This window comes from Notolabrus celidotus, chromosome 22, assembly GCF_009762535.1.
Source record: "Notolabrus celidotus isolate fNotCel1 chromosome 22, fNotCel1.pri, whole genome shotgun sequence".
In the NCBI taxonomy this organism is placed as follows: Eukaryota; Metazoa; Chordata; class Actinopteri; order Labriformes; family Labridae; genus Notolabrus; species Notolabrus celidotus.
This window is the reverse complement of record NC_048293.1, coordinates 17,493,992-17,508,832: the sequence shown is the minus strand read 5'-3', so window position 1 is coordinate 17,508,832 and position 14,841 is coordinate 17,493,992. Positions and strand designations below refer to the sequence as shown.

Sequence of the window (14,841 nt, the reverse complement as noted above, 5' to 3'; positions counted from 1 at the left end):
GACAAGAGAAAATGTGTTTAATGAGGTGAAATTGGTGACTGTGACTTCCATAACCCATTTTTGGAGATGCTGAAGCACCCTAAATTGAGTCCCAGCAGCCCTAAAATTTAAGAGATTTTTTTTTTTTTTACTGTATTTCCTTTTAATTTTTATATAATTTTTCATCTAGTTTAATACAATCTATTTGTATATTATTTTATTGAGAGATGAAAATGGGGAAGGAGAGGAGAGAGTGCAAGATCAGGAAGAACCAAATAAGAAAACAAACAGAGAATAATGGCACGCAAAACTTAGCAAATTATATAATACAGACAAAGAGGAAAAAGGCAGAGAAAAACATTGAAAAAGTCAATTTATATTAATGTGTTTTACATGTTGTGCATTGCATTTAAAATGACAGTTAAAAAAATAACTCCAATGTCAATTTTTGGTAATTTTGGTACTCACTAAAGGGGGCTGGTTTACTCCAGAAACATACATACTGTTTATGTATATGTTTAGGAGCTGCTGAATCAAAATGAGTTGTCTTTCCCCTGAAATAAGGGTTACCATATGTTTCTTTTATGATTCCAATCCATTTCTCTTTTGCTGTGGCTCAGCATTTAAATAACCTTTATCAGATTTGATGGTTTAGTCACAGACTTTCCCAAAAACTGTGATACTTGTCTTTCACATATGTGAGAATTAAATTGCATTAAAATGTACAAATCAGTTAATATGCATCTTGCCCGGCTGGGCAGCTCTCTGGTTGCTGAGCACCCCTAAACATCTGATCCTTGAATCGCCTATGGTGACTTCACATGCAGGAGGAAGTCAGTGAATTGGATGGGCTGCTGTGGGGATAGAGTATCCTAGCATCAGCTGTACTGTACTTCAACACCAATGAGTCACACTAAAGGTGGGTAGTAAGAGTAAATACAATTTTAGAGTGTTATTTACTATAAATGTGGTCCTAAAACAGCACAACAGTAACCTGTGTACAGTGAGAATAACATTGCAGTGTAGCGCCCCCGTGTGGCAGCTCAAAGTATCAACAGTGCTGCAAACGTTTCAACATGGCTCCTTAGCAACCAGACGGCGCTTGTGAATGGATACCGGACACACACTGATGCCAAACATTGCTGAACTTGAATTAGCTTCACGGTTTACAACAGAGCCGAACAAGTCCGCCGGTATTAAGTAATTTGTAGTGCAAAACGGCGTAAATGTACATGCCATGGACGCTTCAGCTGAAGTTAATAACTTTCTTGGCACTTCAGCTTAAAACATCAGAAAACCTGCACCTTATGTTAGCCAGCTGGTAGCATAATTTAAGAGGCTTGCAAAATTAGCATCAATGTGTTGCAACATTTAGGGTTTACTTAATAACCTAAATTAGTTTCCATGCCCTTAAGGTTACTACATGGTGTTTGTATTATAAGGGGATATTTTAAGACACCAAAATTATGATACAAAGTGAGAAACAGAAGCACCGTGGTGATGAGGAAGTGGTCAAAGAGCTGGTGAGTGGCAAATGTACTTGGTTTATAAGTTAATACCGAGATTTCATGCTTCTCCCTGCAACAGACAACTCAGCAGTATTATTGTTCAAGTTTTTTCTGTCACATTAAATGTTTTTCTCTCTGCAGTGCATAGCTAATGGGGTGTCCTATGAAAAAATTGCACAAGAAGGAAGAGGCATCAGCTCCCTGGAGATTTTTTTCTCTGGTTTTCCTCGTATAGCTGGTCTGAACTTCTTCCCCAGGCTGTGTCAGCTCACCATAGTGAGCCAGAACATCAAACACATCGAAGGGCTTGACTGCTGTCCATTGCTTCAAGAACTCTGGATAGTGGAGTGCAACCTGACAGTAAGTTCTGATAATCTGCAATAACATGTAATGCCTTGCCTTGTAAGTACATGTACGATGTATTAACTTAATTAATTTATGAAATATGAATGAACAAGGGACCGTTGAAGCTTACCTCAATGTCATCTCTTTCTCTTCTGTTGCATGCAAAGATCACTTTTTTTGGAAACATCCAATAGCTTAATCAAAACAGTTCACAATGTATGTTAACAGTGCATTAAATGCAACATCTCAGTAATTTTTTAAATGCTCTTTTTTTTTCAGGAAATATCAGGACTCCAGAAATGTCTGCAACTAAAGAAACTCTACCTTTATGATAATCATATCTGTGAAATAAAGAACTTACAGTTGCAGGTTGATTTAGAAGTTCTGTGGCTCAACAATAACTGCATAAGTCAGATACAGGTTTGAATTGTAATATCTGGATTCATGTACCAAACATGTGTTTGCATGTCCATCAAAAGAGTTGATGTTTAATGTAATCATTTTTAAATCTGTCTTAATTGCATGTGTTTTACTCCAAAGGGCTTAAACTCGCTTCAGAATCTCAAAGAGCTAAACCTTGTGGACAACAGTATTGAAAAGATTGGTAGGTTTTTAAATTGTCTGTTTGTTATGAGCCAGTTTTGATTGATATGCAGCAAGCTGAATAGAATAATAATGAAATCTTTTATAATAACTTAATTTAAGGGCATGGCCTTGACCATAATGACTGCCTCCAGAATCTTAATCTCTCTGGGAACAAGATCAGCTCCTTTAAGGTAAGATTATAAAACAGAAATATGCTTTTGTAAATGTTTTTCTGCTTATTTTCTCAAATGTTATTAAAATCCTTGGTCTGAAGAAAGGGTCTAACCCAATTCTTGTGAAATGTCAGGGTCTCAGCCAGTTCAAATTTCCAATCAAGTCTACAATGAGTTAGCTGCACAAGACCTTCACTGAGTTATTAAAAGGCAGAATTTGAGTTTTTGTTATTCTTGATTGAATGATATACATTTATGATTATATCTATTTAAAAAGTTAGCACAAAAAGCTTCCTTGGTGTTAGTTAGTTATACATTTGAGATGTAAACTTTAAATGACATACTCATTCAGAGTTTTTACTCTGAGTCATGCCTGGTTCAAGGTCATCTAAGCAAAACACACAAAGTGTTGTGGCTCTACTGTTGATTGGATGAACACCTCAGCTCATGTTTCTGCAGGCAACCTTTTGTCCAAACCCTGCTTTCCTTCTCTCACCTTTGGTTAACCCAGTTTGGCTTTAAAAAAAGCAATTATTGCCACTCCCTGCACAGAGTCCCCAGAAAGTTACAACTACCAAGAGATCAGATTAATCCGGCTTCTTGCTTCTTACAACCTTTAAGAGAGTTAAAAAGAATCTGACAGTTTAATCATCAAGGCAGAACAATCAAATGTGGACCTCAGGGATGACTGTAAACACTGAGTGGGATGTTTCATAATTGGGTAACAGAAGTATTTTTATGATACACTCAAGTCTTAGAATTGCGATGAAGCCTATTAACAAACTGCTCTGTGGGCTCTGTTGTTGTAACAGGAGCTGACCAAGCTCGCCCGCCTCCCTGATCTGAGAGAACTAGCACTGAAGGACCAGACATCCACCTCAAACCCAGTGTGTCTGCTGTGTAACTATGCCACTCATGTTCTTTACCACATGCCAGGCCTCCAGCGACTTGACACCTACGAAGTCTCAAGCCAGCAAGTCAAAGAAGCAGCTGAGGTATGGAGGAGACCAGCAAAAACCTTGAGTTGCACTAATTGAGTACATCAGATCTCTGCTTTGTGATTTAAAAGAATTAAATGAACTTGATTTATTTAGATTAATGCATTTCAATTACTTGTTTTTTTTTTAGCTAGCATTAGAAGAAAAAACACATTTGTTCTGCTTTATTCTTCCTTTCGACATATTTTAAAATAAGACAGACTTTAATTAACATTTCTTAAATTCAGAATTTGACCCCATGCAGTACGTAAAGTAAGCATTTTCTTAGAGGTTATTTGTGGCATCTATGATTTTTATTTCTGTTTTTTAGTCCACAGTAATGAAGAAAACGATGTACTACAACATGCGTGTCCGTACTGCTCAGAGAAACCTGGCAGAGTCTCAACTGAGTTTGATGGAGAGGAAGAAAACTATGTTACAGTTACCTGAAGAGTGCATCAGAACAATCAACCATTCCCTGAAAAATGTAAATACAGTCCTTAAACTGTGTTAGCAGCTGTAACCAACGTTTGTAACAAGGTGTTTGATATTGTACAAGGTGAGGAGAGCTGTTTTCATTTTTCTGCCCACCTAGCTTGAACGGGAGCTCTCCAAGGTGCCGACTGGTCGTAAAGAGTCTGCCGGCACGTTAAAGGACGAATCATCCCTCCAGGTTAAAGGTTTACCTGACAGAAGCGACTCACCCACCAACATCAGTCATGATTCTGCTATGGAGTGCAAAATACTGCACAAGATTGAAGCACTACGGGAGAGACTGATGCTATGGACAAGGAGAATGGATGAGTCTGTATAATTGAATATGTAGCAGACAAGAGCTTAACGTGTTTCATACTCCTACAGCATTGTAGCATCTGATTCAACAAACAGCCCTTTAAAGTAATATTCCTTACCCATATTCAGGATTGAGGCCTGGTCCCAGCGAGATATGTCCCAAGCCACATTCATGATGGAATATAGTGTCCAGTTTCTGTTAATGGAGTTAGAAAGTGTTGGAAATATTCGTTTGGAAGAGGGCTGCTCTGCAGACCCTTGGTAAATACTTCACATCATATAATACAAATACAACCATCATTCAATTTCCAATTACAGAGGACTTTTTATGACTCATAGTTTTAATCTTGTGTGCCTGACAGGTTTACTTCCTGCTGCGACCTCCTGCTGTCACGCTTCTCTCATCCAGACTTCAAGAATCACGGCGTCACTGGTATTAAGATCACTAAAGTTATCCGCATCCACAACAGTGCTCTGAAGCTTCGCTTTGAGGACAGATTTCACAACTTACTAACCAGTGAGGAGTCTGCTACCTTTTCACAGTAAGTTAAACTAGTTTATAATGAAAATGGATAGTATTTTTGTTTGTATAGTTAACTAGCAAGCATTTATAAATGATTATTGACTGTCTTTTTTCATTACGTTGAATTTTTACTTCAAGAAAGAATTACAGGCGTCAACTGGAGCACTTGTTCTACGCAGCTGATCCTGAAGGAAATAATGAGAGGGAAGACATTTTGAGCATTATAGAGGAAGGATTTAAAACAACCCAACCAAATAAGGTAGGTTTACTTATTGACTTCCTAAATGTCTGTTTCAAGACTTGACAGTTTCATAATTATCAGGCAAGTAACCAAGAACTTATTTCGCTTTGATGCCTCTCTCAAAATGAATCTGTAATTTTTGTTCTTTATTTCCCACAAACCCTAAACCATGCTGACTATTACAACTAGCCCTTGGAGATCGAGGGTGCCATACCTTTGTCCAACAGCCTGATTGTGACTGAACAGCCCAGAATTGAACATGCTGTTCGCCGAGCCAGCCAAGGCGAGACCAAGCACAGTCCAGATACAATCCCTTTTAGACATGGTGAGTTTCATTTGCTCATTGTTAGTCTTTATTTTGCTCTAGTCTAAATTATGACTGTTGTTTAACAGTCAGTGCCTATTTTTTTCTCCACAGGTCAGATAATTGTCTCCAAAGTATTTGTGGGCCACAGCATGCCCATCAGAGAGGGAGAATCAGCGGACAGAAGCAGTTATTCCAAAGTGTACTCAGTTTATCGCAATATGGACACAAAGCAAAGAGCTGCAACAAGTGGCGGTATGTGCTGCCAGATAAGGCAAGAAAACAGTTTTAATCAGTCTGTATTTTAACAATGTCATTGCATCTTTGCATGTTTTTGCTGAAGAGACGCCTCTCTCTTCAAAAACACACACTGGACCTGAGTGCAGTCCCCGAAGAAGACAATGGTTTATGTTTGACCATGAGCTCATTCTGCCTGAGTACATCATGTATTTTGAATATGTCACTGGGGTAAGTTAATACTCTGGAATATTTTCATGCTGTTGCAAATCAACTTTCTGTTTGCAGCCAAATTTGACAGCAAATTTGTCAGACTTTTAACTTGAGCTAAAACCAAAGTAGCATGACATGGTTGTGATCATGTTCAGCCTTGTTTTTCAGATCTCCTCTCAGTCCTAACATTATTTTATTCTTTTTTTTTATAAGCACTACAAGTAGATCATTACGAAGCAATCTTTTAACTTCTGATGTTGTTATTAGGATGCAGAACATCCTTTGCCAGGCCATATCACAGGAGCTCATGGTACTCCCTCCAACGATATCATCCTGGACAAGGAAGCCCTCAACATGGAACCAATGCTAAAGCCACAGCCTAAGTTATTAAGCTTGAATGACAAAATTCTGCTCAATGTAGCCAGAGCCAATGTCCTTAGTCAGATTACAGTAAGTACTGTGGCTTTGTAATCGAGGAGATGATTCTGTAGCCGTTTCAAACACGAACAACGGACTGTTCTTATTGTATTAAACCTCCAGGTGCTGAATCTTCATGGCAACAGCCTGAGTAAAATAAAGGAGATTTCCCACCTCACATCCCTGCGGCATCTCACCATCAGCTTCAATGAGTTCACACGCTTGGATGACATTTCTCACATGGTAAAACTGATGCTGGGAAACCTTGTTATTCAGCTTTAACTTGACATACTTTCTAATGTCGGTGGAAAGCAGTATTTCATTTGTAAAATCCTTTGTCAAATTTTATGTTATATATGGAAAAGTCTTTAACATCTATTCTCTCTGCTACCAAAATCACAGCCGAACCTTGAGTTTCTGGATGCCAGCTTTAATCGCCTTGTGACCCTCGAGGGGCTAAGAAGGTTGGGACAGCTCAAGCAACTGGATGTGAGCTGGAACAAGTTGACCAAGGCCAGAGACGATACAGCTGTGCTGAGAAAACACACACCAGCTCTACTGAGACTTAACATCCGACACAACCCCTGGAACAAGGTGTGGCCTCTCATTCCATTCAAGAAAATAGATGTATAGTGAACAGAAATACATAAAATGATGTTGTTTTTCTTTTTCTGCAGCCTGAAGCAGTCAGAAGGACTATGTTGGGATGTCTAACGACCCTCACACACCTGGATGATTTGATGGTTGCAGAGGAGGAGGCTGCTGATGCTGTTCGGATGGCTGCTGGATCCAAAATTAACCAGGTCAAGATCTGAGTGTGGTGTTGTGTAACAAAGATCCCAAAGCTAGAACAAATGTAGAAAACATTTAACATCTAAATTAAGAATGTTGTTTCTGATTACCAAACTCAGGCGTTTAGAGTATAATGTGTTACATTGACAGTTTTGTTTTTAAGGATTTTGAATTGTTTTGTTGTCTTAAAGCAATCATTTAATTTCCCTAAGTACTCAGTGGTATGAAATTCTAACTGTTTTCTCCAGGGTTCACTGTAATTCTATCAGACCTGCTGACATTCTGCTTTCAGGCATCTCTTCTGGTTCACTCGCGCACTAACGATGACCGGCCCCGCAGTCTCAGCCTGCTGTCAACAGCCCAGCTCCTGTGTTTACTCAGTCCTGCAAGCTGGAGCATCAACACTGAGCTGGAACCAGACTGGGCTGCAAAGGTAAACTGAAGGCATGTGGGTTAGTTATTTGCTTTACAAACTTAACATCTGTGGTCATTCATGCATGTTTCTGTGTCCATGGCTTTTTAATTTAAGCAGATCACCACCCTGAACTTTGACAGCCAGAGGATTTCCAAACTGACCAATCTGAATACGCTCATCAACCTCCGCTGGGCCTCCTTTAATGATAATGACATCTCCAAAGTCGAGGGTCTTGAATGCTGCACAAAGCTTGAGGAGCTTTCCCTCAGCAACAACAGCATCAGCACATTTAATGGTGAGTCAAACTGTCAATTGATAAACCAGAATAATAAAATATGAACCAAAAGAATGGTTGTTGATGCTGTCTGTTTCTTCAGGCCTTTCAAAACTGCACTGCCTCAGTAAGCTGAGTCTGGATGGGAATCAGCTGTCTAGTTTGGATGCCTCTGGCCTGGATCAGCTGTCCAACCTGTCCTTTTTGTCTATGGAGAAAAACTGTATCACTTCCCTGCATGGCATCCAGAGAGTCCGCTCCCTTCTTGAGCTTTATGTTGGAAACAACCAAATTTCCACATCACAAGATATCTACTTTTTGAAGGCAAGTGGGAGAGAAATAAGGACAGTATATTACATCTATATCCCCACCTTCAGCTGTGTTTTCTGAACTTAATCCCTCCTCTTTTATTCAGGGATTATCAAATCTCATCATTTTGGATCTTTATGGGAATCCTTTACTGGAGCGGCTCGAAAACTACCGAATTTATGTGGTTTTCCACTTACCCTCCCTGAAAGCTCTGGATGGCATTGCTGTTGTATGTACCGGAAAAAGCAACAAGTTAAACCTCTCAGATGTTGTAGTCATGATGACATAATACACCCACCATGTCTCGTATTTTTCCAGGAGGTAACTGAGTGTAAAAATGCAAAGGACATGTTTGGAGGGAGACTCACCCCTGACATGGTTGCAGAGAAGCTTGGCCACTCACACTACACAGACATCACTTATCTCACCCTGCAGTCCTGCTCTATAAGGTAACATCCAGGTCATACAGGACACCACACACCCAGCTCTTGACATCAGTGTAGCTGTTTACTTCTGCTGAAAAGTGATGGATAATGAAAACATTTTTATTTCCTCACAGGATTGTTGATCTCCCTCCAGCAGACCTATTCTGTAACCTGCGCAGTGTCAACTTAGACCACAACAACCTCACCTCTTTCTCAGGCCTCATCTACCTACCAAACATCAAAGTAATAATCACATTGAATGCCAAATGTCATCAGGCTAGCTTGCAAAGCACCAGAGCTGTGGACATATCTATGCTTTCTTTCCAGGCTCTGTGTCTAAACTACAACCACATTGAGTCCATCCTGCCCAGACAGAAGACCCAAGCTCATCTGACAAACAGACAGATACTCCACAGCAAAGTTCACTCCAGTGGTTACGGCAAGCAGAGTCCATCCAAAGGGAAAAGGTAACGCAGATTTGATTTCAGTTATCATGTTTCTATACCGGTTTAAAGTTAGATGTGAGTGACATGAAAGGCTGAGCTGAATTTGTAAACTGCCACCATTAGGGGGCAGTACTGACCAGCCAATGTGTCTGTTGCTGTTGCTGTTGCTGTTTAGACAGATTTTTGGCTTAGTGGTTATCAAAAAAATACTATAAAATCCCTAAAACATGATGCAAGATAAGTGAATGGAACAAATATGAAAATTGTATTGACCCTAGAGATGTAACACCTTAAATAATCTGATTTACCAAATGTTTGATTATATATTTACAGTACATTGTCAGAATATAAGGGGAATAATTATATGCTCTGTTTGTATTTTCCTTTCATAGAAACCAGCACATAAGCAGTGCTGTAACAGGGAGGCTGTTTTTTTTTGCTCTTCCTGTGTTTGCCTTTGGGTGGTCTGCACCTGTGAGGTTAAACGGGACAGCAGGAGGGACAAAAGAGATGTTCATTTAACCGTAGACTGTCATTCTGTGACTGTGTTTAAGGGACACTGGGCCCACTGGCAGTCTGGAGCCACTGATGGGCAGCCTAGAGGTGCTGCATTTGAGTCACAATAGCATCTCCAATATGGCCAATCTGCAGCTCAGCAGGCTCACCAATCTTAAAGCACTCTTTCTCCAAGGTATGTATGGTTGACGAAAAACCGCATCCTCACAAAGCCTGTTCAGAGCTCCGTGTAAAGAGCCTGTGAAAAGGCAAGTTCTGATAGCAAAGTCTCCCATGGACCTCAGGCCAGGTGGGAGATGAGACTTGGAGAAAAGAACTCCTGACTTTCTTTCAATTGCTTTTGATGGCTTTTGATTGAGTTTTGCTTTTTCAGGGCTATTTGTCCCACAAAGCCGACCTTACTTGTCCTTTCTTCCCTTTTTCTTAGGAATCCTTTTGAAGATGTCTCAGTAATTTCAGCACCTTTTTCACCAGAAGCAAACCATAAAACCCTTCACAATTTTTTCATAAAAGCAGCCTTTAATATTGTTTATTTTCTGCAATTTACCCTTTTATATTGCTTATAGAAATATAGGACTGATCTTTGATATCTTTCTGATGCATTAATAAGGATTTCTCTCCCTCTAGGTAATGAGATCAGCCAGGTGGAAGGATTGGAAGGGCTTCACCAGCTCAGAGAGCTTGTGTTAGACCGGAACCGCATCAAAACTCTGTCTGAAAACTCTTTCATTGGGCAGAATGTCTTGTTAGAACTGCATCTAGCAGAGAACCGGATCCGGGAGCTCAACCATCTCAATCCTTTGACTGAGCTACGCAAGCTCTTTCTTGGCATGAACAAACTGCAGGTATTTTACATAAGAAACCAACATTTCTTCACCTGCTAGATTTTGTTTACATACAGATTTTCATTAAACCTGAAGTTTCAGATTTTCAATTAGGCTGCCATAATAACTCAAACTAAAGCCTTTTCCTGAGGTGACCAGCAAGGTCACAGCAAGCTTTTGTGCAGTTTTTGATTTGCCATCATACTTTACTGATTGATTCATGCGCAAAATGTGCTAGATGTTTAAGAATGTATTTCATTCAGCATGCAGCATTATTACTTTTCCCTACATCTGCAAAGTAAGACATGAAGTATAGTAATCATGAGTCATTACCACCCCACTGTGGTATGCCAGGGGTAGCATTAAAGAGAATCAAGTTTGATTGAAGGTCAGGGCCATGTGTATGAAGACAGACGTTAACAATCAGGGAACGTGTAATCAGCTTCTCAGTCTGCATCTCCTTCTCACCAAGGCCGAGTGATTTGCACTTGGGTTGCCAGTTCCTTCTTTTCTTTACTTCCTAAATGTTTTCATGCATTCAATTAAGACATAAATACAGCAATCATCACAGCGTGACAGTTCTCACAGTGGGGGCTGTCTTTGAATAGCAGCCAAATGCAGCCGTAAACCTGTGAATGACTGAAAACACCCCTGATGCCCTATTGCGTGCCCAAACTCTCTCATGAGATTAATATGAGCTCACACATGTAATCTCCCCCATCAGCTGCTTCCATTCTCCCAACACTAAAATTACAAGGGGGTCAGCCATGTTGCATATGTCTCCATAATCAACCCACAGCAGGCTACAACCAGAGGGGAAACAAGGGAAATGAATAGTTAGCAAATGAAAATTAACCTGAAATTCATCTGTGTTTCTAACATTTTGTAGGACATCACAGAAGTCGAAAAGCTAGAAGTTCTTCCTTCACTGTCGGAGCTCTCTGTTGTTGGAAATCCAGTAAGTATACAAGTGTTTGGATTTAAAACACAACTTGGAAAAAAATGTTTTACAGGTTTGTTTGAACATTTTTCGGTGATGTGAACGTTCCAGCTGTAAGTCACAGGACACTTTCATCTCTTTAACTCGGAAACAAAACATCAAAAGCATGCTCGCAGCTCAATTTCTCACTTGAAGTCCAGCATACTATCCCAATGTAACTCTGAGGTCCCAAATTAAGCGATTACATGATGGCCCATCTGCTGTGCCTCAAACTGGCCGGCATCAGAGACAAATCCGTTGACCAAATGGCAGGGCCCTATTGGCCTGGTTACATCACCCATCTGGAGCTCATGGATCAGACCTCAATGCAGCCCGGGGCATCGCTATCGCCCACAGGGCTCTACTCAGCTGTGGAAGTCTCCATGGTCCTCGACCCCATCCCCCTTTTTTCCCATAGGAGGGGTTAATCCTGCCAGGGAGTAGAGGCCAACAGTCACCCCAGAGACAATACCTCCTGCTGTTGGCAGCATGAGATCGCTACCTCGCCCATGTTCCCTGGCCAAAGTCTGTCTCCTCATCTCCACTGGGCATCCATTGGCATGCACTCACAGTTTTATAACAGCAGCAGTGTCCTAAAGGAACACAGAGTTCTATGAATGGACTTATTTTCTACCCAGGCCAGAGACTCTCCTCAGCTGGGCAAGGTGGTCTCTGATGCTGTCAGCTGGGTCTCTGGATTAGCTATTGGGAATAAAATTACTTTGTAAGATCCACATAGCAGAATACTCATTCCAGATATCTGTCAGGCCTCATTGAGGCTTCATGCTAATAATGCTGAATTCTAGTTAGAGTCAGCATCATACTGTTTTCATTTTATCAAAAACATGATGTCTTCTCTTCCAGGTGGCGAGAAATTCTCTCCACAGACCAGCTGTGGTGCTCCTTCTGTCCTCTCTGCAGGTCCTGGATGGAGTGATGGTCACCTTGGAGGAAAAAACACGGGCTGAACTCCTCAGCGCTGATCCATCAGTGAGAGTTGCACACATCATGAATACTCCCACAGAAACACTCACACACATGTGAATATATACTGTGCATAGAAGCTTTTAGATAAAAAGAGGTCAGGTCTGCTGTATTTCTTTTCCACTGGGGGGAAAGATAAGATAACACAGCATTTATGCTCAATAAATGTATTCATGGTGTTGAGAGTGCTTTGAAAGACCGGGCAGCTGAGGCTCAGAGGTGGGGTTGGTCGTCTCTCAGTCGGAATGTCGGGATTTGATCCCAGGTCGACCCACCAGCCGAAGTGTCCTTGGGCAAGACACTTAACCCCAAACTGTCCTCTGGTGTGTGAATGGGATTAGTCAAAACTGATGGGCTCTAAATAGCCGCCTCTACCATCAGTGTGTGATTCCGGTATGATATGAATGAGCGAATGTGACATGTAATGTGAAAGGGGTTTGAGTGGTCAGAGGACTAGAGAAAGCGTAATATAAACACAGATACTATTTGATTTTATATAAAAGTATATCCTTCCCACACATGTTTAGGGTAAATTTTAAATATTCACACACCGTCTTTGTACTCCAAATGTACTCAAAAAGCTCATAACGGGCCTGATCATATAAGATATAGTTCAACTGAAAGAAACAGAATGTCAACAACTCCACGGCAGCCATGAAATAAAGGGAAAATCCTGGATCAAACTCTTTTACTTTGACTGATTTGATGTTCATGTAATGAGAGACCAGGGCAGTAATTCTCCTGCAGCTCTGAATTAAAAGCAGCCTAAGCCTGCTGGCATCATCCTGCTGATTAGATGAAATGTGCCCGGCCGATAATGCACCAGTGGATTTACTCCCTATTAGCCAGGTCAACACGACCCCCTCTGCTTGTAAATCATAGATGTGGAACCGACAGACTAGAGATCCTTGGTTTTCTCATTAAAACAAAGAGAAACATTATCACTGCTCGCTCATTTGCTACTGTCAACTCATGCCTTGAATATATGAACATTGTTAATGATGAGTACTAATTGCTTCCTATCTTTAAGATACCACTATATGCAAATCATATGTTTTATACATTTTAAACATCATCTTAATGTATGCTCATATTTTTAATGTAATGATGCCCTGGAGAGTCACTTCTATCTTCCTTATACTCCCTACTGTTCAATGTTTCTATTTAAGCCATGTCCCCAATGCCCTGGAGCTTCTCTCCCTGCAGCTGACATAAACCTGCCTGGACTGCGACCTCTTCTGCCTCGTAACCCCCCTCTAAGAGCAATGGGTCTAAGTGGAGGACTACAGGGCTCTGTACATAGGCACGACATCCTTCCAAGTAACGCTGAAGAAGTTCAATATCAATTCACATACACAAGTGAGTGTGACGTTTTTCCTGTTGCAGATCAGGAGTCTCTCGATACATTTGATTGTGCAGTTCACTTTTTAATTTTCTTATTTAACAATTAAATAGAGCATCATTGTGCGTTAGATTCACTTCAGGTGTGACGCTCTTTGTTTCAGCTCTCTAGCCCACACCCTTTTATTTACTCTAAATACAGACAAAAGGAACAAGCATGTAAACGCTCCTCGAATTCCCCAAACTGACATTAACTTCAGACACATTCGAAGAACAGGAAGCAACCTCCCGACCTCCGGTCTCCTTTCAGATGGGAACAGAATCATCACGTATCCCACCCAAGAGCAAGACAGCAGGTGGGTAAATCAAAAAATTTAAAATCTGAACTATGTTTGTTTTATAATATGAAAGATCTATTTGAAAGATTAGAATACATTTTCACTGTTTTCTTTGTGCTTTTATATTTAAGATTTCCAACCAGAGGCAAACATCCTCCCATGTAACAGCCTGGAGCAGTGGAGCATGCACAGATACTTGTCAATCAGTACACAGTTAAATATTCATATATAAATCATATTGTTTGAGGGCATTATATCTTCAATGTATATGAGCTTGTTTAAAGAAAATAACAGAACATGGGGTAATTCAAGTCCCTTTTATTTTTTGATATAGCGCAAAATTGCCATCGTCTAAAGTTATACATTTGATGTATTTTCATTTGCTGCTCCATGTCAATAAATCCCTTTTGCAATTTCAGTGAAAAATAAAAAAAATTTCAGGCCAGAGGAAATTAGTTTGATTGTAATGCATCCCTTTCAAATGCTTCCATAATGACTATGACCTTATTTTTTATCCGCATACGTGGATCACTAACCATGGTAATCTGAGGATGAAAGGTTTTGGTGTCATTTCCTACAGCCATCACATCCTTGGCAATAAACAAGTGGAGAAAAAAAAACACTCACAGATGCAAGGGCGTGTGAGAGTGGCATGCTGCTTCCATTGGGTCAAATGCATCCCAACAAGTGGATAATCCAGCTTTAACACACCTCTCTGTGGACAATAATCTGTGGTCGCTAAGATAAAGATGTAATCCTGAACGAGGTCCAAATGGATTTCAGAGATTGACGGTTTCATCATGTTAGCCTCTTTTCGAAAAGCCCGGTGCAGTTTGTGCGACTAATAGGCAAATCTTGTGTGTTATAACCAGAAATGAATCAACTCCACTTGATATTTATGATG

General features: G+C 40.4%; 1 protein-coding gene across 10 annotated transcripts; it reads left to right on the top strand.

The window, feature by feature from the left end:
- Nucleotides 1-783: 783 nt before the first annotated feature.
- lrrc9 (leucine rich repeat containing 9) lies at nucleotides 784-14,392 on the top strand. 10 transcript variants are annotated; one of them, XM_034675713.1, is made up of 33 exons: nucleotides 784-898; nucleotides 1,395-1,502; nucleotides 1,629-1,847; nucleotides 2,112-2,252; nucleotides 2,373-2,436; nucleotides 2,538-2,608; nucleotides 3,403-3,585; nucleotides 3,899-4,054; nucleotides 4,163-4,371; nucleotides 4,489-4,620; nucleotides 4,722-4,901; nucleotides 5,021-5,141; nucleotides 5,313-5,448; nucleotides 5,542-5,682; nucleotides 5,771-5,895; nucleotides 6,145-6,327; nucleotides 6,418-6,537; nucleotides 6,697-6,888; nucleotides 6,972-7,097; nucleotides 7,379-7,519; nucleotides 7,616-7,796; nucleotides 7,879-8,099; nucleotides 8,191-8,313; nucleotides 8,403-8,533; nucleotides 8,644-8,752; nucleotides 8,837-8,976; nucleotides 9,510-9,646; nucleotides 10,099-10,316; nucleotides 11,185-11,253; nucleotides 12,139-12,264; nucleotides 13,428-13,617; nucleotides 13,802-13,955; nucleotides 14,069-14,392. In XM_034675713.1, exons 2-33 carry the CDS (start codon nucleotides 1,446-1,448, stop codon nucleotides 14,100-14,102), a joined length of 4,530 nt encoding a protein of 1,509 aa, XP_034531604.1. In that variant the 5' UTR covers nucleotides 784-898; nucleotides 1,395-1,445; the 3' UTR covers nucleotides 14,103-14,392. The 10 variants fall into 10 exon arrangements, 5 of the variants coding, with proteins under 5 accessions (XP_034531604.1, XP_034531608.1, XP_034531609.1 ...); XR_004629734.1 differs by lacking the exon at nucleotides 784-898 and adding an exon at nucleotides 9,899-9,920 and having other exon boundaries at nucleotides 1,060-1,502; nucleotides 7,619-7,796; nucleotides 14,069-14,389; XR_004629735.1 differs by lacking the exon at nucleotides 1,395-1,502 and having other exon boundaries at nucleotides 786-898; nucleotides 7,619-7,796; nucleotides 13,764-13,955.
- The last annotated feature ends 449 nt before the right edge of the window (nucleotides 14,393-14,841 follow it).

Coding starts and splice junctions, on each gene's coding strand:
- lrrc9 (XM_034675713.1), top strand. CDS start 1,446: ATGATACAAAGTGAGAAACAGAAGCACCGTGGTGATGAGGAAGTGGTC. Junction 6,538..6,696: donor TGGATGACATTTCTCACATG/GTAAAACTGATG, acceptor CCAAAATCACAG/CCGAACCTTGAGTTTCTGGA. Junction 13,956..14,068: donor ACCCAAGAGCAAGACAGCAG/GTGGGTAAATCA, acceptor TTTATATTTAAG/ATTTCCAACCAGAGGCAAAC.